Source organism: Rhipicephalus microplus, chromosome 4 (genome assembly GCF_043290135.1).
Source record: "Rhipicephalus microplus isolate Deutch F79 chromosome 4, USDA_Rmic, whole genome shotgun sequence".
NCBI classification, from domain to species: Eukaryota; Metazoa; Arthropoda; class Arachnida; order Ixodida; family Ixodidae; genus Rhipicephalus; species Rhipicephalus microplus.
In genome coordinates, this window is record NC_134703.1 from 55,830,962 (window position 1) to 55,854,828 (window position 23,867).

General features: G+C 49.5%; 1 protein-coding gene across 1 annotated transcript in view; it reads right to left on the reverse strand.

Annotated features, from left to right (window-relative positions):
* The window catches only part of LOC119171983 (protogenin B), a 251,125-nt gene extending 228,730 nt beyond the window's left edge, over window positions 1-22,395 (reverse strand). The window contains exon 1 of the mRNA XM_075892781.1: window positions 22,203-22,395. Coding sequence (XP_075748896.1) covers window positions 22,203-22,269 — 67 coding nt within the window. The 5' untranslated portion in view covers window positions 22,270-22,395. The remainder of the gene's footprint in view (window positions 1-22,202) is intronic.
* Window positions 22,396-23,867: the final 1,472 nt, after the last annotated feature.

Below are 23,867 nucleotides of genomic sequence, written 5' to 3' on the forward strand. Positions count from 1 at the left end.
CACGTATAACAATGTATAAACTCGCCCACAAGCGACTCCCTTCACACCACAGCCCAATCGACAGACCAAGTATCAAACTCAGCTTTCACAACAAGTTAGCGCTGTAACTATACCGCAACGCAGTGCACAACATCACTGATACAGACGCGAAACAGGCAACGCGCGCGCGGTGATGGAAGATGGAGAGCAAGCAGGGGAGGTCATGCGTCGAGAGCCATCATCCACGCAGGGACACTTCTACACCAAGGCGTGCGCCAACGTGATGGATATCTCTCCGCACTCGAGAACACCTTGTCGATCGAGTGGGCACCAAACAACACAAACATCTCCCATCTCAGCGGCCAAACAGGAAACGCTGACGCACTGCAAGCCGTCGAGACTATATAGTAAATATAGTCGATACAAGGGGGGGATGCCTTATTCGGCAGCAGTATGTGTAGCTGATCCCATTCGTCATCCGGCTAACGCGCCCAGTGCCTCGAAGAGCTCGATCGTGACGGCAGCCAAATTCGACGTCGTGATCCGTACTCCCGAGTATATATGTGACGATGCGTTAGACGGTAAAAGAGAAACGGGGACAGAAGGAGATGCAGAAACGGTCGGTTAATCGACTCTCTTGGCTAGTACGTTCCGACTACAAATACGTAGAGACAACGAAGGGAGGAAGAAGAAAAATCTCTCCACCGAATTCTCTCTCTCGAGTCTGGTGACGTCGAATAAAATGGCGGCTGCAAGGAGGTTAAGAGAGGGCAGACGCCGAAATCGGGCGGTAATTTGAAGCGGAACCGACCACGGCTTGCGAGAGCTTTTTTGTGTGTTTCCAAGGCACGCTGAGACCATACGTGACAAAATACGGACGACTTAAAGCCAACTTATTCGGACATCAACGTCGCGATCGAAACGAAAAGAACTGTTCCTTTTCCACGATTTTCGCGAGAACCGTTGGCGAAAACGTCACAAAAAAGACGCAAAAGGCATGAGGCTGGGGATGTGTGCGGCAAATATATGACGACTGTGACCACGTGTATATGAAAAGACTACAGCGTCCCAAGTGTAGGGATCCCCTCAGCGCTGGGCAGCAGTGAAAAAAACAAACAAACAAAAAACAAGACGTACGAATAAACGGCCGGCGGAAAACGAAAGGGGCGACCACGTGTTCCCTGACAAAAAGATGCCGACAAGCGAACTGCGCCGCGACCAGTATTCACGGACGGCGTCTGGTATCTTGATGAGCGACTTCCGGCGCCGATTAATCGCTCCCGCTCCCTCAAGTCCGACCCACGAGAGTCCGAGTCGCCCTGCAAACCTGACCGCCACTGGAAGAAGAGGTAAACTGGGAAGGCACCTTACGTCACGGGGCTAGTTGGCAGGCTAGAACACTCCGCGAAAACTATTCCAGTCGCTTTTGCCAAACTGCGAGCAAAACAACTGGCACGACATGCACTCGGATGAGCGTATCGGCCGACTATGTCTGTTTCGTATAGCTTTACCTGCACTGAGCACACTAAGAAGTAAAAAAAAATGAAGATGGGTATCGAGGTTGTTTCTTTAGGGGAGTAACTAACCTGCCACAGCCATTATTCTATTTTGAAAGGCACTTCTAAGCAACTGCCAAGTTATTCCGCCATACAGCAGTTAGTCCTCAAGGGAGCAACGGTTATTTTGCGCGAAAGAGAAATCAGATTTTTTGTTTACTTGTCCAGCATTTAGAAGTGTGTGCAGGCATGTGGTTACATGTACAATTGATGAGTACAAAATGAATTTCAGAAAATTTACAGCAAACGCGCGGGATTCGAACTCGCGACCACTCACATTCGGCACGACCGTATACACCAACCACTACACCGCACAACGCTACGGCACCGTTCGGAAAGAAAAAAAAAAGTTTATGTAGGCACCGATGAGTAGTTGGCACACGGCGCGAACATTCCTGCAGTTATACTGCAAGAATGTTATACTTCATTCCTGCAGTTATACTTTGCCGTCCGCGTGCAAACTCTTGCACACGTTTACCCCCCGAAAACTTTTCAGAATGTACGCACAGACATGGCAATTACGCGTTGGACAGACACTTCTTCACTTCATTATTATTGTTTTGCTTTAATCGTGTTGCGCGATCTTCATCCCAACACCTTTTTTTTTCACCACTATGTACCACGCCTTTAAATACCACCCACTTTTGAAATGAACGCGTTGCACAAAACAATGAAATAAAAGTGGCAAAAGGAAGGAAGGAAGGCGACGTTCGCTGGCTGTCTCCGTACCGATCTCTTCAAATACGCCAACCATCAAGAATCTGTCATTGATCTTCAAATAATATATATATATATATATATATATATATATATATATATATATATATATATATATATATATATATATATATATATATATATATATATATATATAATGAGAAAGAGAAGCCATGCGGACAAGAAGGAGGGCGTGTCAATGCGCTCTCTGAGGAGGACTACGGAGCGGTGTGACGACAAGGGGCTCGCAGGAAGAAGCGCCTTCTCCTCTCCAGCGGGGGCATAAATCACGGGGGCTGACCTTGCCTTTAATGGAGACATCGTGCGACAGCGGAGAATCGTTCGAGAAGCGTCCGGGCCGTGGCGCCGGAAGTCGCTCCTCTCCACGCAGGAGCAGAACCGCGCTCAATCTACAGCGTTTTCTCCCTTAACCGTTCCATTTCTCGCACACTCGTGCGTGCAGGGACGACCGCGAAAGCGCGCTATCCAGGGCCGAACGTGCGTCCGCCGACTGCAACCGAATGATCGGCGCAACGAAGAAATTCCTCGCGTCCCGGATACACCGCGCCGGGAGCGACTGTTTAATAACGATTGATTGATATGTGGGGTTTGACGTCCCAAAAACACCATATGATTATGAGAGACGCCGTAGTGGAGGGCTCCGGAAATTTAGACCACCTGGGGTTCTTTAACGTGCACCAAAATTTGAGTACACGGGCCTACAACATTTCCGCCTCCATCGGAAATGCAGCCGCCGCAGCCGGGATTCGATCCCGCGACCTGCTGGTCAGCAGCCGAGTACCTTAGCCACCAGACCACCGCGGCGGGGCCTGTTTAACAACGAAGTGACCCGTATATGACAAAGCATTCTTTAGACCGTCAACAATTTTGCCGTAAGGACGTTCGAATAATTAAGCATCACGCAAATAGAGAAAACCAACGAGATCTAAGAGATTTCGGCACATTTTCACGTTGTTATGACGGTGATGCTCGGAAAACTAGAGCTGGTAACAGTTAAATCCTCCTTTATTGAACGAACGAATAAAAAAAAATGGAACTCACGGTACAGGCAATACTTGCTGTACAAGGGCGCAATCATCGGCCTCCAGCAATCCGATCGTCCGTCAGTCTTTACAAACGCCTGATAGAACATTCGGCGATATCGCACATGGTGTTCGCGTTAATATCGTCTGGGGTTTTACGCTCGAAAGCCACAAAATGATTACTAGACATCAATATGTCAAACCGGTGCAACGTGCAGGCCATGCACCAACAAACAGCCTGAAGCGAAGTTGCAATCCAAAAGAATATAGTTTACGCAGTGCTCGGGCTTATATAATCTTCAAAGCTATAGATTCTGAAAACATTGCCCCTCGACGAGTCACCACCACCACGGCTTGTCTGGTGGCCTTTTTCCTTCTCCAAGTAACGAGAAGACATGCGTGTTCTTGCTTTATGCGATGTATAGTCTTACACCAGAGGTCCATTCAGCGTTCAGAAATCCATTTCAGCTATACATCAAAATAATGAAGAAGTAAATAAAAGCACTCGCGGTCCCCAATTATTCGAGGTGAACGGAAGCAACAAACAACAATAAGGGAGGGGAAACAGCTAGTTTACAGAGAAAGGGACGACGTTGAAACGACAATGCCGACGTTATTGCCGGATGCGGAACAAAAAGGAGTGGCGAAGGGCACTCAATGGCAACGATAAATGCAAAGCGCCAGCTGCTGGAACAATGCGAGCTCAGGAAGGGCACAGAATTACGCCGAGCTTGAAGAACGCGCGGATAATACACACACACACCCGAACACGCACCGCAAACGGGTCAAACTAGAAAGAAAGACAGCATCGTCGAAAAAAAAAAAGAGCCGTAAATCAGGTTAGCTAACAAAAAATAAAGAGGCACACCGAAAAACGTCGCTCCCGTCATGAGAACCATCCCAGCTCGCATTTCCCTTATCGCGGGCCCGACGCGTGCAATTAATTAATGGTGGACGCAGCCCGCTGTAATGATTTTATGGGGGAGCGGGGGGGAATGATGCAGCAGTGGTTCGAGGAGATAGAGAAAACGTGCGGCGGCTTGTCGCGCCTTTTAATGGGCGGAGTGGAGGAGGACGACAAATGATGACTGGTTTGATATGTGGGGGTTTAACGTCCCAAAACTACCACATGATTCTGCGACACGCCGTATAGTGGAGAGCTCCGGAAATTTTCGATCACCTGGGTTTCTTTGACGCGCACGCAAATCTGAGCACACGGGTCTGAGGACAGCGAATGAGACACATACCGCTCCTTGCCGAGTGAAAGCGGCAAAGGTATCACGGTTTAAGATACAAAACTACAGCGTGGTTTGTACGCATTGTCGGCAAACGTCCCACATCTCATGCACGGGTAGTGCATGACTTATTAAATGCGAATCATTTCTTAGCGTAGTATAAGCACATTTAGCATCTATCTATCTATCTTATCTATCTTATCCATCCATCCATCCATCCATCTATCTATCTATCTATCTATCTATCTATCTATCTATCTATCTATCTATCTATACCGCCGCATGTACAAACGCAGCCGACGTATGTCGGCAGCCAGTCATGAAACACAGCCAAGACGCGCCGAGAGAACAAAGGAGTATGAAAGGGAGAGAGAGAAAGAGAGCTTTCTTTCCGAGCGCAGATGGATCACAGAAGCGTACACACGGGCGCTCTTCAAAGCAAGCGCCGGCGCGGTGTGAACACACCGCCCAAATCACAGCACTCAGTCGGGTTAAGCACCGTCATTAGCGGTCCGCAAAAGGCGATTTAACGCGAGCGCACTGCGCAGGGCAAAAACCGGCGCGCCCCGGCTTTATACGTGGTGGAGTACGTGCGCGAGCTACTCACACTACTGCTCTCGTACTATATCTACGCATGCGCCTACACGCGGTACGCAATCCTCGGCGGTCGTGACGGTGGTATCTCTCCGCGGCGGCGCCCGGTGCAAAAATCGACAGCCACTAAGCACGGTGGGCGGCGGGAGCGAAGACTCCAGCCACCGTGCGACGCCTATCAGCGCCCACGAACAACACTACTGCCGCCGCTGCACTTTAAGGCGACGCAGGCACGAAGACAAGAAAAAGCTACGACGCTGCGCATACGTTGCTGCAAGCACGACTGCGCAAGAACCAACCGCGCAGCACGCACGACGGTCAGACCAGGTCGGGACCCAGGTTTGCGTTCCCTGCTCAGGCTGCGAGACACGTCCGCAGCAGCAGGAGGGTGCGAGGGAGGGGTAGCCCTCGGGGAGAATTTCAACCCCCCCCCCTTTCCTTTAACCCCCAGAACACCTCAACCACCCTCAAAGACCTACCCTTTCCACCATCGCTCTCTCATGTCACGTCCGCAGCGGCAACGCCACCACGGCAGTGATTTCGAGCGTGCAAGCTGGCGTGGCGGCGATGTCGAGAGGGGGAGAGAGGATAAAGGGGAAACAAAGAAAAAGCGTTGCGCAGCCGTCGGTTATGAATGCCGAGAGGGTCGAACGGTGACAACGCGACGAGCAGCGCGAAGCCGCGGGCCGTTTAGAAACAACGGACCTGATGTCGTCAACAGCGGCTTTATCCGTCGCCGCACCGAACAGAAAGATCCGCGCCTTTCAGGCGACCAGCGAAAAAGGAGAGGGTGACATCAACGAGAGAGGAGATACAAGAGAAACGTGCCTCGCCACATCACTGCCTCCGTCGCGGAGGTTACCTGAGCATTGCACAGCGAATGAAATAGGGGTAATAAATGTACGGAAGAACAAGAAGAAGAAAAAAGAGCACCACAGCAGTAAAGGAGAAGAAGGATACGGCGTGGTCGACGAACGTGCAAGCTGCTGAGCGATCCGGTCCATTCCCGGTGGTAAGCCATGTGCAACGAAAGACAAAGCTGTTCGTTTTCTTCTTTTTTTTCTATCCCTTCCGTGTCTTTAAGAGAGTGCCACGCCCGCTGTTCGGCAAAGCCTAACGCACGCCACGTATATATACGATACGCTCGAACGCGGTAATCGAACGGAATTCATCGATGACCCGCGGCAGAATACAAGGGCCGCTTCGACGTGGCTCCGCGAAGCAGTACGACGCTTGGACTGCTGCTGGACAGGCGCCATCTTCAACGCACTGCTCTGCGCGAGTCGCGTAAATGAGCTACTCGCAACATGGTTGGCTGAGGAGGCGCACTGTGCTCGCAACATAAGTGAGAGAGAGAGAGATAAAGATGCAAGGAAAGGCAGGGAGATTAACCAGACGCACATCCGGTTTGCTACCCTGCACTGGGGAAGGGATGAAGGGGAGAAACTATTCGTAAAAATAAGCAACTCGCAAGTGGGACTTACGCGCCCAGAATTTGGGGGGTTACTATAAGGTTACGGTGCGTGCGAATGGGATGCGAACGCGCGGGCGACACAGAACAGTTATCCCATCCGCCAAAGCTTACGCCGTCCACAACTAACACGAACAAATTGTGGTAAATGAACGTTTACCTATCAAACAACCTGCATATTAAGCAAATTGTAACATTTGCTTAGCTTTCATTGTACGTAAAGTCCTTCAACATGCAAGTTTTAAAAGGGGCTAATGCAGGAGAACATAAGGCTTGATGTATCATAAAAAATACTGATGTAAGAAATTGTAATAGGCCAGCGATGGAAATTTCTACCGAATGCATGTGTTGTGCTAAGAAAATGTTATGCATATCACATGTTTCTAATGTTCTAGACTAATCTTTTTTTTTTCCTCTGTGACTTTTGATTATGGTAAGTATATACCAACTGGATAAAGCCAGATTCAATGTTTTTACAAGGCCTATTTTCTCTATTACTTCTTTTGTTCATGCTGGTCTGGATGCCGAGAACGCCAATTATTTTGTTGTTGATGTTGAGTGCTTTGTTTTTGTTTGTTTTTCAATCAAGGTTGATTATTGTAGAAATATGTGTGCTGTACGAAATGTGCACAAGGATGTTGGGTCCAGTCAGGCTATACGCATTTAGCCCCAATATCCTTTTGTTTCTTGGACAAGAAAACAATTAAACAATTTAAAAAAACTGCCACAAATGTAGTGAAGTGGAGACCCTCAAACATTTGCGTCCGCAAACGTCGTGCTGTCATGCCAGCCGACAACGCGGAGGCACGCAACGGTGTCGCACGAGAGGCCGCCGACGCAGCAGTGCGAGACTTCATCGAGCAGTCGGGCCTCGCAGCACCGTTGGTATCCGTGGCACCGTTGGACCTAACAGTGGCAGTGTGCGAGGCCGGGTGACTAACACCCTCGAGGAAGTCACTTCGAGAGAGAACTATCGATAACCGTCTGACCTATATACCACTATGGTCGCTCCGCCGTACGTTCGGGGAATAGTGTATACCTTTTCCTTTCTCTCTCATCCTCGCCACACGTCCCGCTACCCATTCCTATCTCCGCCGCTGACCATCATTCAAGCTCGAACAGTCACATCTGCGAAGTACGGCCAGCGAATAATTCTAGGGGCGAAGCTCCTTATAGCGGCACCCGTTCGTCCCTCGTAGTATGTAACAAGTATAACATATTGACCTCCAAGGTGGTGCCGGTGAGAGACTTCTTCTGTGCGTTGTTGAACAATAAAAAATAGTGCTCAATGTACATGTCAATGGCTGCTAATGGGGAATGAGAGACAGGAGCATTAGGCTTTTAGTTAACCCGCAGGCTGCGATCACCATTAGCAGCCATTGGCATGTACATTAAGCACTATCGGACAAGAAAGGGTTGCTACATTATACTCGCTGGGTGTAACCTCCTTAGTTTTAGAAAGGTTTAGCGAGCGTTGAGCCGCAGTGCCATGAATACAATGAACTTGTATATACCATGAACTCGGGGTGGTTAAAGATGGGAAGTAGATACGAAGCGCAAGCCGTAAGAAAGTAAAAGCCGAATTCTCCTGTCTCTCATTTCCCATTGGCAGCCATTGGCACGTAAATTGAGCACTATCTGACAGCAAAAGGTTGCTACGTTATACTCACTGGGCGTAACCTCCTTGGTTTATTGAAAGGTTTAGCGAGCGTTGGGCCGCAGTGCCATGAATACAGTGAACTAGTATATACCATGAACTCGAGGTGGTTAAAGGTGGGAAGTAGACCCGAAGCGCAAGCCGTAAGAAAGTGTGCGTGTGCCACCTCTCGTTTAGTCTTTGGAATGTCCACTGAATGGCGGTGCTTCTATTTGGGGAATATATGATGAAAAGATGCGAGATGGTGGTACTTGGAGTGTTGAATAGATGGACGAACAGACACACAGGCAGATGCATGGACGGACGCACGGGTGGCTACACGGACGGATGGACGCATGGACGGACGCAGGGGCTGATGCATGGACGAACGCGCGGATGGACGTGCGGATGCATGAACAGACACATGCACGGACGGAAGCAACAACGAATGGACGGACGAATGCTTCGCCCCACTCTCCATCATTCACTCCGTTGGATATGCTGCCAATTTTTTATCTCTCATGGACATAGTACACCCAGGTTTATACACTAAACACAAGTGCAGACATTGTAACCCTAGATAATATGCTACGGGAATGCATGTACAACGCGTAATAGCAGCACCTAATGCTGCCTCAAACAGCGACAGCCTCCGCGCGCCCTGGGAGTCATGTATAGTTCAGCTGGGGCCTGGAGCATCAACGCTGGCACGTCCAGCGAGCCGAGGAAGCCGCCAAGGGCTTTTGGCTGAAGCCTAGAAGGGTTCGGACCCATCCCACCAATCCGCAGGACACTCAATATTTTTTATCTGATTATTCTTATATTTGAATCATTAACAGCTTACTATACCACTGACGAAAAGCGGCTTTCAACTTATCATCACCACCATCACCACGATTATGTATGTATGTATGTATGTATGTATGTATGTATGTATGTATGTATGTATGTATGTATGTATGTATGTATGTATGTATGTATTCATCCGTTCGTCCGTCCGTCTGTCTGTCTTTCTGTCTGCCTACAAGAGGTTGTAGGAACGACATACCCCCACACAAACAATACTTGACCTCAAGAGGTTGTATACGATTGACATACCCCTAAGTGCCGATAGCTGATGAACCTATACGAACGAGTCGGTCAACCGCAAATCGACAATCAGGTGTGTGCGACCTGGTGGTTGACTTACCACCGAGTCGTACACCTTGGGAGAAGGGGTGGAGGCTGCCGGCTGACGCACCGGTTTAAAAAAAAAAATCGGTTTAATATGACCACCGCACAAACTACGAGTCGTTATAGGCAACTTCGAGCTCGCGACGAAGTGACTAGTACCGCGACTACGAGAAAGCACCAGGAGCGACGCATATTCATATATACATTTACGACGAGTCGCGAGGACAAAGTGACGGAGTTCATTCGCCCACTAATCTTCCGCACGTGGTCAGAGAAGAAAAGGGGCGATGATCACGCCTACCCCTCCCCATCCCCCCTCTCCCAGTGAAGGGGAGAGGGATAGGCGTGATCAACGTCCGCACGCGCTCAGTATCCTGCGCGATCCCTGTGCGCGCGGCTCCATTTTCGCCCCGCGGCCGCACGGGAATGCGGAAACGACGATGAAAAGGCAGCACCATCACAGCCGCGGAAACCGCACAGGAGGGTCGACCTCACCCCCGAGTGACCCCGAACTCCTCCATCTTTTCTTTTTTTTTTTTCGCGCAATTTTTCGTCACATGCTTCGAATGCCACAAAGGGGACGATGCAAAACACTCCAAAACCACCTGCCCGAAGTGACACGTTTCAAGGACTAACCGCTCAGCTTGACGGAAAGGCGGATGGGTGATTGCGAACCATAACTTTTAAGCACGAAAAGGAGACCACGAAAAATTCGCCCTGATTCAGGGATTCAACTCGTGACCAACGCCCTTCAGGGGCAGTCACTCCAGAAATTTGTAATAGTGACGGGGAAATCTAAGCTTTAAATTTAACGCTGGAAGGCTTTGGGTGTGAGGAGTAAACATTCCCCCTTGCTATTCTTGTTGCACCATTGCACGTGCCTCACCCCCAACCCCCCTCCACACACACAATAACCACAGTATCCCACTCAACGTTTACCCGAATTACGCAACGCACACCTGCATCTTCCTTTTCCTATACCTGGCACCGTCTTCTTCCATCTTCTTTTTTCAAGGAGAAACGTGAGTGGGGCTGCGGATATCATCATCGAGAATAGCAGCATTCGTGTCGTTGAGCGGTTGCGAGTGCGGAAGCAGGCTCACGGCAGAGAAAGAGGGCGCTCGCGGAATTTCCTCCTCGCGGTCGTCGCCTTCTCGTGTGAACTCCAGCGGGGAAAGCCTTGTTTATTTCGAGAGGCGAGCCAGTCCACCCGGACCAGATCGCGCCTTCTCTGCAGAGTTCTCGCGCGTCCTAAACACTGATCTCCACTGGGGGTCAGTGAACAGAACGAGCTTTATGCGACCCCATGCGCAGGTTGGCATGGATCCGACGCCCCAACCTGACCTATTAAGGTTCGCGCGAAACTGGGCAGGGAAATAAATATTCCGCACCGATAAGGCCCGGCGACGCCAACTTTTCGACAGCGACCGGCTTTGGCAGCGAGCGTTGCACTCACTCGTGTGCGTCCACAGGTGACGCGACGAAATTCCCCGACCGCAACGTGCTCAGTTCTGTCCGACATTAAGAACAACAACAACATTAACAACAACAACAATAAGAACAACAACAATAACAACAACAACAATAACAACAATATTTGGGATTCAACGTACCAAAACCGACCATATGATTATGAGAGACGCCGTAGTGGAGGGCTCCGGAAATTTCGACCATCTTTAACGTGCATTGACATGGTGCAGTACACGGGTCTCTACTATTTCGCCACCATAGAAACCGCCGCGGCGAGGATCGAACCCACAACCTTCGGGTCCGCAGCCGATTTTGTCCGACAAAAAAAAAACTCTCGAGGCGGAGGGTAGCAGATAGGGCCAATCGGTAACGATCCACGCCAATACCAACCGTTGCCAAACAATATTCGTCACCTCATTCAACGAAGCCGAACGGTTGCGCTTGTGTCAGTGAATTTGTTGTCTTCGTTCTATAAGTTGCCCCGCCGCGGTGGTCTAGTGGCTAAAGTACTCGGCTACTGACCCGCAGGTCGCGGGTTCAAATCCCGGCTGCGGCGGCTGCATTTCCGATGGAGGCGGAAATGGTGTAGGCCCGTGTGCTCAGATTTGGGTGCACGTTAAAGAACCCCAGGAGGGCGAAATATCCGGAGCTTTCCACTACGGCGTCTCTCATAATCATATGGTGGTATTGGGACGTTAAACCCCACATATCAATCAATCAATCAATCGTTCTATAAGTTCCGATAAATAACCTATGCACGAAAGCGTGGGCCCGAATGTCTCTGTTTTTATGTGCTGTGCATAAACCCTCACGACCAACCTGCGCTGCGAGTTTTAGGAACACAGATGCCACCTGGTGCTGCAATAACAACAAAAGAGAGAGAGAGAGAAACGAGCGTAAACGACCAAGGGAAAAAATTTAAACATATAGTAGCGATAACAATACTAATCAAAAGACTAGAGCAGCGCTCGAGCGGATCTGCGGGGACAAAAAGTAATTACCAACGTTCGGTAATTAACGACTCTGATGATCGTTCAGGCAACTTTGGATTTAATTATCAACGTTTCGCAACCCGCGCACACCCAGCTAGCCAGCATTGGCCGCGCGTTGTGCGTCCGTACCGCTCAGCCATGCGTTAAACGAGATTCATTTTTCTCTGTTTATTTATTCAAGAAAAGAATGAAATAGAAAACGAGTGCGCACTCAAAGGGCACAAAAACATCTGCGTTCCGCTCCCGTCCATTCGGCGCGGTCAAACAATCGCCCCCGTTTCCACGAACTAACTTAATGAACTTGGAGCTAAACGAAACGCGTTTTTTTTTTTTTGTTTTTCCTGTGCCGTTTGCGCTTGGACAATGCGTGTTATCATGCTAGGGCACGTTCCTAAGCAACCAACACACGACAGTGCGTAAACTGGCGAAAGTACAGAAGACATAAATCCTCATAACACGTGCTGAGATCGACGTGAAGACCAACGCAGCGTTTTTCGATGGAGGGATGAAGCCGCCGTGCGCTGACCTGTACTAAAGATTCGTCGTCTTGTAAGAACCGTCGGCCTTGCAACGGGCGGCTTAACTCAAACCGCAAAGAGCGATAGACCAGTGAGGATACAATAATAAAAAAAAAACTTCTTTTAACGCCCAACAACAGCAACAACGTTTATTTGAGGAGATAGTCGAACTCAATCACCTCTTTGGAGCTCCTATAACCCTACGAAAGCTATGACGCAATAACTGTTCATATTACGTCACCAACTGTCGGGCTAATCAAAATATCTACCGATTTTTTTTTTTTTTGCAAGATACAGTACTTGCATTGTTCAGGTGAAAAAAAAATACAATCGCAAGCTTTTTTTTTTTTTTCGACCGCGCCGAACGTCAGCACTATGCGCCTTCCTGGAAGGAAATGAGAAGGGAAGAAGGCGTGATTGTATTCGCTATCACAACACCTAGCGTGACCTGAAACGCAAACGATCCGCGAGCATGTCGTTAATCAAACATGCAAAAGCTTGTTTGCTTGTACATTCGATTAACCACAGAGTGTTCGAGCGAACATTTCGAGGACGAGGCGTATTCACGGATTAGAATCGGCCAAGTTCGCAAGAAACCCAATTAAGGTCGGAAGGAGAATGCGAAGAGCAAGGACTGTTGGCAACAAATAAACATGACCCGGGATCTTGTATGCGCTTTACAAACGATCGAAAATTTTTAACCGGCGCGATTGGTCGATTCTCGCGCGTATGTACATCATCTCCATTAGCGACGTAAGCACAATCGTTGACCAATGGCATGCGTTATGCTAAATTGATGTTTCACCTGTAAGACGAGTACGAGATCCAAGCCATAATCTCGGAAGCTTTCGTTACTTGCGTGCACCGGGAGCGATTGAAACACCGCCGGATGTCCTAAACATTACCCGTGCAAAGTTTGAAGATACAAACCCTTAAAGCGGGAGTGAAACAATGAGCGCCAAAGTCTTGAAAACAAGTATGAAATACTTTGGCGCAACGATTACCACGAACACACGAAATGGGAAGCACAGAAGCGTGTTTCTCTGCAGAAGGGCTCTTGATAAGGGGAAGCTCGCTTTCAAGGCGTCTGTTAAACACGTGCAGACATTCTCGAATCACTGCCGTGTGTCGCGTACACGTTTTTGCGTGCGTATGAAAGTATTTAGAGCATAAGCATTGAAAAAAAAAGTGACATATGCGGGATGAGAAATGTTTCGCTTCCCAATATTCACTAATTGCAAAAGGCCTGAGTTCTTCCACTTTTTTTTTTTCCAAGTGAGCCACCTTCGAAGAATCACAGGGCAAAGTCGTTCTTCGAAGACAGCATAACGCCCTGTAACACCGGTACGCTACGAATAACAGAGGCAACAAACGGTATTATCAGGGTCTTCCATCACTAGGTGATGGTTTTCTTGTCTAATCTAAACAGGTGCATCGTATTGCAACGCAAGGCCATCAAAGCAACGTGTAAGCGTCTAAACTCCCTCCAAGAACCTGCATTCCCTCCAAGAACCTGCAGGTCACTCAAGAGACGCGTTCTGTCTTATAAATTGTGCAGTTCTTATTGAGTATTTCTTTCTTCAATGATTAGATTTAAGCATCTACGCCTCTGATCTTGGCAGATCACGACGCGATTACTTGAAAAATATGCTCAGTTTTACGGCGCAGTCCCGTATCTCTGCTCTCATTCGTGCCCATCTCCAATTCAAAACGCTCCCACCAACACGCAGACGTGTAAACAATTCTTACTTCAACGTTCCGCCCAGTTGCACTAGGCTATCAGCAGCCCCGCACGCACAACAGCGTCCCCTGCACCGCCTGTGGACGGCGCAGTCCGCCGAAGTTTTTGTCTACCCACAAAGTAGCCGAAGCAGCGCAGTATCAGAGAGAACGAGAGAGATACAAGCCAGGAAAGCCAGGGAGGTTAACCAGAGGCCCGTCGGGTTTGCTATCCCACATTGGGGGAGAGGTATCTTAAAGGGGGTGAAACGGGAGGGATTAACAGCATCTAGGAAATGCAGTTAAGACGGACTACGGCTACGCCCCATCGATACCTATAGAGACGCTCGCATGGCACCAAACAAAACGAACGTGCGGCCGTCACCAACTTCTGACACACACACACACACTCGGTAGGAGGAACACAAGACCGGCCGATCACTGTTGGCGAGACAATTAGACCTGGCCAGTGACGCGTGTCTCCGCCGTATATGCATACACGATCGGCAAGCGTAATAACGCTCCGTTCCCCATTCAACGGGGCGCGTCGTTAGCAAACGCAGCGCAGCAGCCGAGAGAAGTGCGCGAAACGACTAAATAAGGGTGGGGAATCGGGGCGCGCACATTGACTCAGCCCCGCAGCATGTACGCAATATCAATTAGCAAAACGGACGGATTGATTGCGCGACCGAGCCGCCGCCTCCGCTGCTGCGGCTGCTTAAGAGCGACCACTCGAATCGCTCGTCTTTCCTTTAGCGGAACAAAGCAAGTTTGCTGCTCCATTGCGACCAGCCAGACAAAAGAGACGATCTGACGCCGCACTCAGGTTTGTTTAGAGGCTCGTCCTGCAAGGTTCGTATGAACGGATGGTTCGTTTCGACCCCGCAACCATAAAGTTTACATGGTTGCTATAAAAACAACTAAATTAAAAATTAAAATAAACTAAAACAAAAAACACTCGCTTTGATGTCATTATCATCATTTTGAACACTCACAGGGTCTTGTATGCTTCGCCCTAAGACGACTCGACTTTGTTTCGCTTGTTCTTTCAAGTATAGATTTTCTGCGCCTATATAACGTCAATTTGCGCCGTCTCCAGGATCGGAGACCTTGAAAGCTTTCTATACCTCCCTTGGTTTTTGCATTGCCTCCGTGATCGGCCCACATTTGACTAACAAACGATGTCGTGTGATGACGCGCATCACGTGGCGTCGCGATAATGTCATTTGACGGCGTCACCACACGGTGATTAACTTTTTTGAATCACTCGTGTTCCCGCCGCCGACGGTGAACTTTCGCGCCAGAACAGGCATCTGAGAATTTCGCCACAATCAATCACACCGCGGACGAAGGAAAAGTTGCGTTATGGGTTGGCAGAGAACAGTACTGCGGTGTTTTTTTCTTCATTGATTCAGAATCGCCATGAGTACACCACGTTTGCGAGAAAGATTCCCTTTTCGTTATCGAAGCTTTAGTTATGCAGCTAGCAGCAAAACCGTTTATATGGCGAGCGTGGGTGTGTGTGTGTGCACCGTATGCGTAACACCGTTCGTCTTCACCACCGAGGCACGCCACTTTTACACTCTTTCCTAGATGGCGCCACTACACTCCCGTCACGTCAGTGCCTCGCAACCCCGTTAGCAAGTCGGCCTCCGCATCGTTCTCCTCTTCCCGACTACCGGTTCAAGAGCAACGAGGTGGTTTAGCAACGACGCGGCCTGCGTGGAGGAACAAAGTCGTAAAACAAAAGCACCCCCGCTCTCTATCTATCTCGAGTTTAACGGCGGTATATAAAGTACGCTCCGTACGAAACTAATGGGCAGTTAATAGGCCTCAGGGAAAGCCGCGTGCTGGCACGCGACAAACCTGGGAGAAAACGCACTGCCGTCGACGAGCGGGGTGCTGCAGTGCGAGCCGAGCGAACGAAAAAAAAAAAAGCACGCGCTACTGTATGACGAACACTTCGTCGAAAAGCGCAAAGCCGTCAACAAGAAACTCGCCGCGCGCAAATCGACGCAGCCGAGAGACGGAAGCGCTCCACTTGCAGCAGGGAGAAGAGGAAGAAAGAGGACAAAAGGGTCTCTCCCTCGCTTCTCTTCGGGGCCCCGCGCAGTATTGATTAAAGGCGGCCGCCATTTCCTTATTCCGGTGCGGAGGTTCCGCTGCCACTCGCTTCGTGCTGCGCGGAATACATTAACGTTGCTAGATATTTAGAAGTTTGGGCTAGTTGGTGTGACGTGACGATAGTTGATAGCGCCAGTTCTCGCGCTGTAACTATCGGCTAGATATTCCCGTCGTAGGGGCGTGCCCCGGGAAAAAAAGGAAAAAAAAACAAGTAATTACGTGGCAGTAAAAGAAGAAATAGAAACCGCGACAAAACAACCCATGGAGGGTGCTTCCAACGCACTCACGCACGCTGCTGTTTTTTTTTTTTTTTCATTTCATCGTCTGATTAGCTCGTGGCAACGGATGAAGCACGGAAAGGGGCCGTTTAGACGGAATGCGAGCCTGTGTTTCCGCACAAAAGAAAAACTGGCTACAATTCCCGACACATTTCGAGCAGATGGTCCGGCCATCTCACTGCTTTCCTCGTTTGCCTATAGCTCTCCCCGCTTTCTTTATGCTTTTTTTTTGTCATTACTGCGCGACGACGCGTCGAGAGGAAACAGCGCGCGACACCTCGGCCCAGCCAATAATTACACTACAGCGGCGAAGGGCGCATGCGCAATCCCGTCAAGCAAGCGCATCGTATGGTACACGCGCGACGACAATCGGACGAGAACGGATACGGAGAGAGGGTGATTCTTAAGAGCGAAAGGAAGAGAAAAAGTGAGCCCCGCAACTGTCTGCTTCAGAGAGCGACACCTCAACAGTGGCTCACAAAGGATGGGGGCGAGGAGGGATAAAAAGGGGTAGGAGTAAAGGTGTAGGAAAGAGGAAGAGACGATTCGGAGAGCACGCAAGAGAGAGAGAGAGACGGCCAGAGAGAGAGAGGTGCGTCACAACTACTTGCCTATACATTGAAATAACAGCACAATGAACAGTAGCGGAAATGAAAAATAATATAATTCACCCTGAAATAGCTCGACCACGTTCGATTTGTAAGGCAAGGACCTGCAGGGCCGGTGGCATAGGTTTCAAGGGAACGCGCATACCACATCATGTGGTCGCGGTGGCGCTATAGGGTGCTCGGCTGTTCACCCAAAGGTTGCGGGTTCGATCCCGACGGCGGCGGTCGCATTACGGAGGAGGCGAAATGGTAGAAACACGTGTACCGTGCGAGCCCTACACTACGGCGTCTCTTATAATCATATCTTGATTTTGGGACGCAAAACCCCCGATATTATTATTATTATGCATGAAATGCGTAAGCCACAACCAGTGAGTGCTTTCGCGGGATATCGAAATAAAGGAACTGTGTTGAATGAAGCGACAAACGAGCACATTTTCATTCTCGTTCATTTGTAACAGGCCCTCAGACAATTAAGAATATCTTCTCAGAGGGCAGACACATCGCAATCACTTTTAACCGGTATTTGGGCGGTAGGTGTGTACCTTATTTCAAGGCTCCATTGATTCGTGCGGTTCACTGGACTTCTTCGCGAATAGCTGTCTACATATCTACTTTAGCAACAGCCAAGCGAACAACGTCCCGCGGTTCTTGGCATTTGTACTGTGAGGGGCTCAGTGGAATTTGAAGGCCGTGGTTAGCACGCCCACGTTACGCGGGCAATGATTGGACGCTTCCGGCACGAAGAGTAGCGCTACCTCCATCATGAGGTACAGAAGCGCATCTTATAACCGGTCGAGAAGAAATGGCGATAACTTTTGAGCTACGTACATATGTGTCGTAGAAGTGATGCACACTACCTCTACAGAGCAGGTTTACGAAGCAAACGCGAAATATATTGCGCATGAAGCCGCAAAGGCTGCTTTTTACTATATACAGCTTCGACTGAACACGGCATGTGGCAGTCGAAGTTCTTCTGTGGCACGTATACTCAAAAATCACATTACCACTTTCACCGATAGCCAGGCCCGTAGCCAGAAATTTTTTTCGGGGAGGGGGGGAGGCACCACCTTGATTTCGGGGAGGGGGGCACCCCCTTAAAAATGGCCATTTTTCGCTGTCTATGCAATGGTTAAAAATATATGGGGGGGGGGGGGGGCACGTGCCCGGTGTGCCACCCCTTGGCCATACCTTGGCTACACCCCTGCCGATAGTGTACTAAAGGAGGCACGGAAGCATTGGGACAAGCCACTCGGAGACTTCAGAGACGATTGCGAAGTTTCAGCGAGATCTAGGAGCTCTATGTCCCGTGAAACGGAGTAACGTGTGAAGCAATAATGCACGTAAGTATGATTTATAAAATGCGCAAGTATGATTTATAAAAGTACGCCCTCAAAGTTTCCTAATGATCACTTTACGATATACGGTGCCCTGGAAACTTGAGCAATCCTATCCTGTAACTCTCACTTCCCCTAACTTTCTTTTTTCACTCCATTCTCCTTTCTCCCTCACAACCTTCGCCGTGCTCCCTCATGATGACTGAGACAGTTATCGCGCACTCTTCCCCCATATTCCTACCTTTTTCCCTCCAGCATTGTTTCGTTTTCATTCCCCTTTTTATAATGGAATAAAAAATCGCTCTCCCTCATGGCCTGAAGAAATAACCACGTTTTTCGTTTTCATCAAAACTAAATAGTGCAATCACACGAGAGCAAGAGAACCGCTTTGCCTCCCAAACCGTTATAGCGAGACTGTAATCGAGAATGGTACCATAAGCGTGCCCGAACATTCGATAATTGTGGATCCGGATTCCACTGATGAAGAGAGTCCACTTTTTTTTTTTAGGTGCTAAGCTCCTTAGGTCGTTCGCTCCTCATTTGTCGTTTGTAGCCACCTGTAGTCCATGAGTTGTTCAATAGATGGCTTTGTGTGTATATATACTTAGGAATAACTAGATTACGTTAGTAGTTTTCCCAGCATTTCCACAGAGTGAATGATGGTGAGTGGGGCGAAGCGTCCATACTCCAATCCATGTGTCCAACCGTCGGAGCGTTCATTTGTTCCCCCGTCCATCTGTCCGTCCGTGCTTCTGTATGTCCATCCGTCAGTCCGGACGCTTCACCCCACTTATCATCACTTTCTTCATGGATTTACTGTGATCTTTTTTTTTTCAATTTAGGACATAATCACTGCGCTACAGTTAATAAACAACAAATGATGTCCCCTATGCTTTTCTTGGTCTAATTGATCGCTTAGGGGACATTGCAACAGAAGGCGACAAAAGCTCTGTTGAAATTCCTACGCGACACGGACTTGAACAAGTGGCTGTAACAGCAACGTTACACACCACGAAAAACAAGACTGGACTATGACTGAGCGTGCGCGCGTGTGCTGCCGAATGTGCTGTGTTTATATATCTTCCCTCTCTGCTCGCTATCTTTCATCTCCCCCCTCCCATGCACAGGGTAGCAAACCGGCTGCCTATAGGCTGGTTTACCTCCCTGCCGTTCTTTTCCTCCTATTTTCCTTCCTTCGTTCCTTTGATCGCCATTATTTTCTTTCATCCGAACACGGAGGCAGCCGTATTCTGAGACTATCCCTCTCGGCCGCACTGTCACTTAGCGCGACACCTCGCTTATCCAATGACCGAAGCCACGATTCGCCCGCATTCCCTGAAAGCGGCATCTCCAAAAAGTGATCGTCTCAGAATACAGCCCAAGCTCGATGCGGCCGCCAATTTCCGTGAAGGCAATTGTGTGAAGCTTAACCAGCGCACTTCGACACTATCCACTGGTGCTATAGTAGCGGTTTGGTGGGAAGACTATATATGCAAAAATTTTTTAGAGTAAGCGGCGTGCTAAGTCTGTGAAATCGCCTCGCCGACGAAAGTGTGACTCTGGTTCCTGCAAAATCAGCTCACGCTGCCAAAAAAGCGACGCTATTGCTCGGCCGACCGCAGTGTACAGCCGACGAAAGTTTTTTTTTTTTTTTTTTTCGCGGAGGGGAAAGGGGGCGAGCGTACGAGCCTCCTTATCGCATGTTTGCGCGTGTGTCGCATACATAAACTCATACGAAATGAAAAAAAAAAAAAATCGGGGGGAAGGGGTACTGAACTCTGAAACCACTTTCCGCGCTACGCCACTGCACAGCGGCACCCTCGCGAGATGGCTTGGTTTATCGCCGCGGGCACACACTTAATTCATGCGGATCTCACAAAGGCGCTTTCGATGGGGATCGAATATAGCGCCTGCTATTGGTCCCCTTCGTCATTCAATTGAGCTGATAGCGATGAACTAAACTGGATCCGGATAGGACTTGGAAGTGCACCGCATGACACCCCGTATTGCTTCACAACTGAGTACCGCGCGGATACGACATCACAACGAACAAAACATGTCACGATCGACACACTCAAATAAGTTTTACGTGAGGCTGAAGAAACACGACGTTAACTGGGTTAACACTTCAATTGATCCTCGGGTGAAGAAGAATTTCGGGGTTGAAGGTTCGACTAATCGGCGACCGATCAGTAAAAGGCGATCCTCTCACTTCCTCCTTGCCCGGGAGAAACTGACCCGGTTTGGCGAGCGTCCTCTTTTGCATCTCTGGACACGTTTCCCGTCCCCGCTTTAAACGTGACGTTTCCACAGCGCCACAAATAAATACAAAACACACACACTTCGACAAGAGCAGTAGAAGGCGGAGTTTCGAACGGCGATTGCTGCCAACCACTCCCGCGCCTACGGCCTGCTTTGGGCGTTCACAAAAAACGTAAACCTCAACGCCAATGAAAACCGACAGAGATGAAAAAAAAAAATTGATAAATCACATGTCAGGGTCTTACAAACCCGAAGGCACTCAGTTTGTTTTAGCCAAACAACGCGCGCCAACTTAACCGTGCTTCATCGAATAAAAACGCAGCGCTCCGCTACAACGCGATCGTTTCGTAAGCTAGTAGTACGCAATCAACCAAACACACATGCCTCGACAAGTCCGGTGAGAAAAAGTAAATAGCGCGGGCTATAAGATCACGCCCTACTTGTCCCACTTTTAGCGTAGCTCGGGGACATCTGCGATCACGGTGACCCGCGCGATGCAAGCAAACAGAACGTAAGCACGGACGGCTTGTGTTTCCAAACGCCTTCTTTTCCTTCTTCGCGCCGTAATAAAGAGGTCAGGGAAGAAACGTCGAATAAAGGAACGGTACCGTAGCCGGCGGCGGCTCTTGCGTCACAGCCCGAGCAAGAAGTTCCGCTGCTTCGCGCACGTCTTTTGTTTACGCGAAGGCGAAACATTTCGCCAGCGGGGCTCGGCGAGGTTCGCGAGTATGTTACGAGTGTTCGCAACTGCGATAACGTAATTCCCCCGCTCACAATACCTGAAGCAGACCGCTGTTGCGGCAGATGTGCGAGCTTCGAAACGATGCACGGCGCGCACTGGCATTACGAGCGATGATGCCGGAGCCTGTCGCAATACCAGTTTTCTCCTTTTTTAACTCGCACAGCCTGCCAACGGAGGGGACGCGCGCTCGAATCGGCCAAACAAGATCAAACGAGAAGGGGGGGGGGGGGGGGGGGGCGACGCTGCGATGGCCGTTGCTTCACGGTACAGCGAAAAATACTTCCCGATATCGAGATCGCGCGCGAATCCGAACACAGGGTCGCAAATGCGCGAGGCACGCGACGGCTAACATGTCACCTGCTCAAACGTAAACACGGCTGTGTGCATTCTGCGACGCCGCTGGCCTGTCAACGGCGAGGATGGTCAAGGCAAGGCCAGTGTACGTGCGGCCCAGGAAGAAGCCGCGTCACCGTCTCATGAAGATCGCGCCCGAATGCGATCGGCCGCGACGGACCACCTGACATCGCCAAGACGGAAAGCCCGCCACGGGCGATTCCGCGCATACGCTGCCATGACGGCCGCCGCAATCTTGGCCCAAACACACGAGCAACGCCAAGTCCAGCCCCCCTCGACTCCTCCGTACCAAGCAAACCCCCCCTCTTTCCGCACCCCCTTTGTCCGTTCATAGCCAACACACACGCACTCCAAAGGCAGGGCGCGAAAACTACAAAACGTCAAGCGCGCTTACCTTTGTCGCAGGAACTGGACGACGCTACCGTTAGCAGACAACACAGCAACGTGATTCTCGACGCCATAAATCCATCCACTGCGGATACTCCATAAAATCAGCCACACGGTTAAATCCCTCGGCCCGACCTGATACACACGCGCGCATACGAATACACGCGCACACAGCGAGTCGTGGTGCGGCCGTGCCGTGCAGCCGCTCTTCCACAACGGCTGTTCCGTTCGCAGCGCTCACTCCCCCCCGCGTGTTTGACGTTGCTCGCCAGCGTTTGCGCGCTTTTTCTTTCACCGCGTGGGCGTGACTTGATTGCTGCACTGAAAACAAATCAAGCGCCATTCATTGTGCCGCTTTATATCGACGCGGTTTAGAGCGTAACTTCAAAGTTGTATGATGGCATGCGCGGAATTTTGAGGGGTTACCGACGCCAGGCGCAAAAGCGCGGAAAGCAAAACGAACTGACTGAGGAGAGCTTGAGATCGGCTGCAGTTCAATAGTGGTTTGTACAGCCTGATCGGAGCGTTCATTTTGATTTCAGTGAGGCGATCCGGATTCTAGAGGCACTAGGGCGCACTACAGGGCAATAATTGCGCATTCTAGGAAATCGGGTCGAAGCTTACGGATGCGGAACACGCATCGCATTCCCAGCGCGCTGTCCCATTTGACGCATCGTTGTTTGACAAAAGGATCACGCTCGCTGGGGACGCGCTATAGGCCCTTCCGCTACGACTTCATTATTCTGTTTTGCGGCCCTCTAGCCCCAGTGATTGGCCAGCGCTTCCTACATCTTCAATTCGCTCTGAGAATTGATTAATGCGGCGGCCCGCATGTTCAAGGGAAAAGAAGATGTAAACAACAAAAAGCGCGCTAACAGGACGCAAGGCCAGCTGCTTAACTTTGCGCAAGCGTCGCTGATTCCTCTAAATCTGTAACACTTAACGAGTTCGTACTGTCTACATCATTTTGCTTCCGTTCGAGTCCGAGGCAGAAGACGGAAGAAATGAAGTGTTATACAGAGAAAGTTGCGATGTCGAACACCGAAGCCATTCATCGCGCAGACGACACTAAACCAGCAGACCCGGCTGAACCAGAGAACACTTACAACTGAACTTGTTCACGTACACTTTGCAACGGACGCCTAATGTTATTTATTAAAAACAGAGAGAGAAATAGTGGTGATAAGATAAAGAGCGCAACAAAAGAATGTTGAAAAACAATTAATGGATTGTGGTCCTGCCCTTTGTAACGAGCAGGCAGCTCTCAACTGTCTCAACCAGAAAAAAAAACAAAAAAGAGGAAAGAAAAGAACTTAAAGAAGGGAGACGTAGATAAAAGAGAGAGAGACAGAGAAAAACAAAATATGACACACACACAAAACGAGTTATCACGTTTGCAACAGCCAGACAACAAAACAATAGAGTGCCTCGATACGCGCGCCCCCGCTTGAGCGCGCGGACATCAAGGCACCCTACAAAACAATATTGTGTGCTGCCATCTGACGTTACAAATGTAACACACACAACAGCAAGTGAAGCCTTTGAGATTGCCATGGCGCTTTTTTTTTTACATCTTGGAGGCTCAACACTGCAAATGTTCAGTTTAAATGCGCTACTTAAACGTTTTAGTCACATTTAAACTGCATACATTGATAACTAAAATTATTGCTAA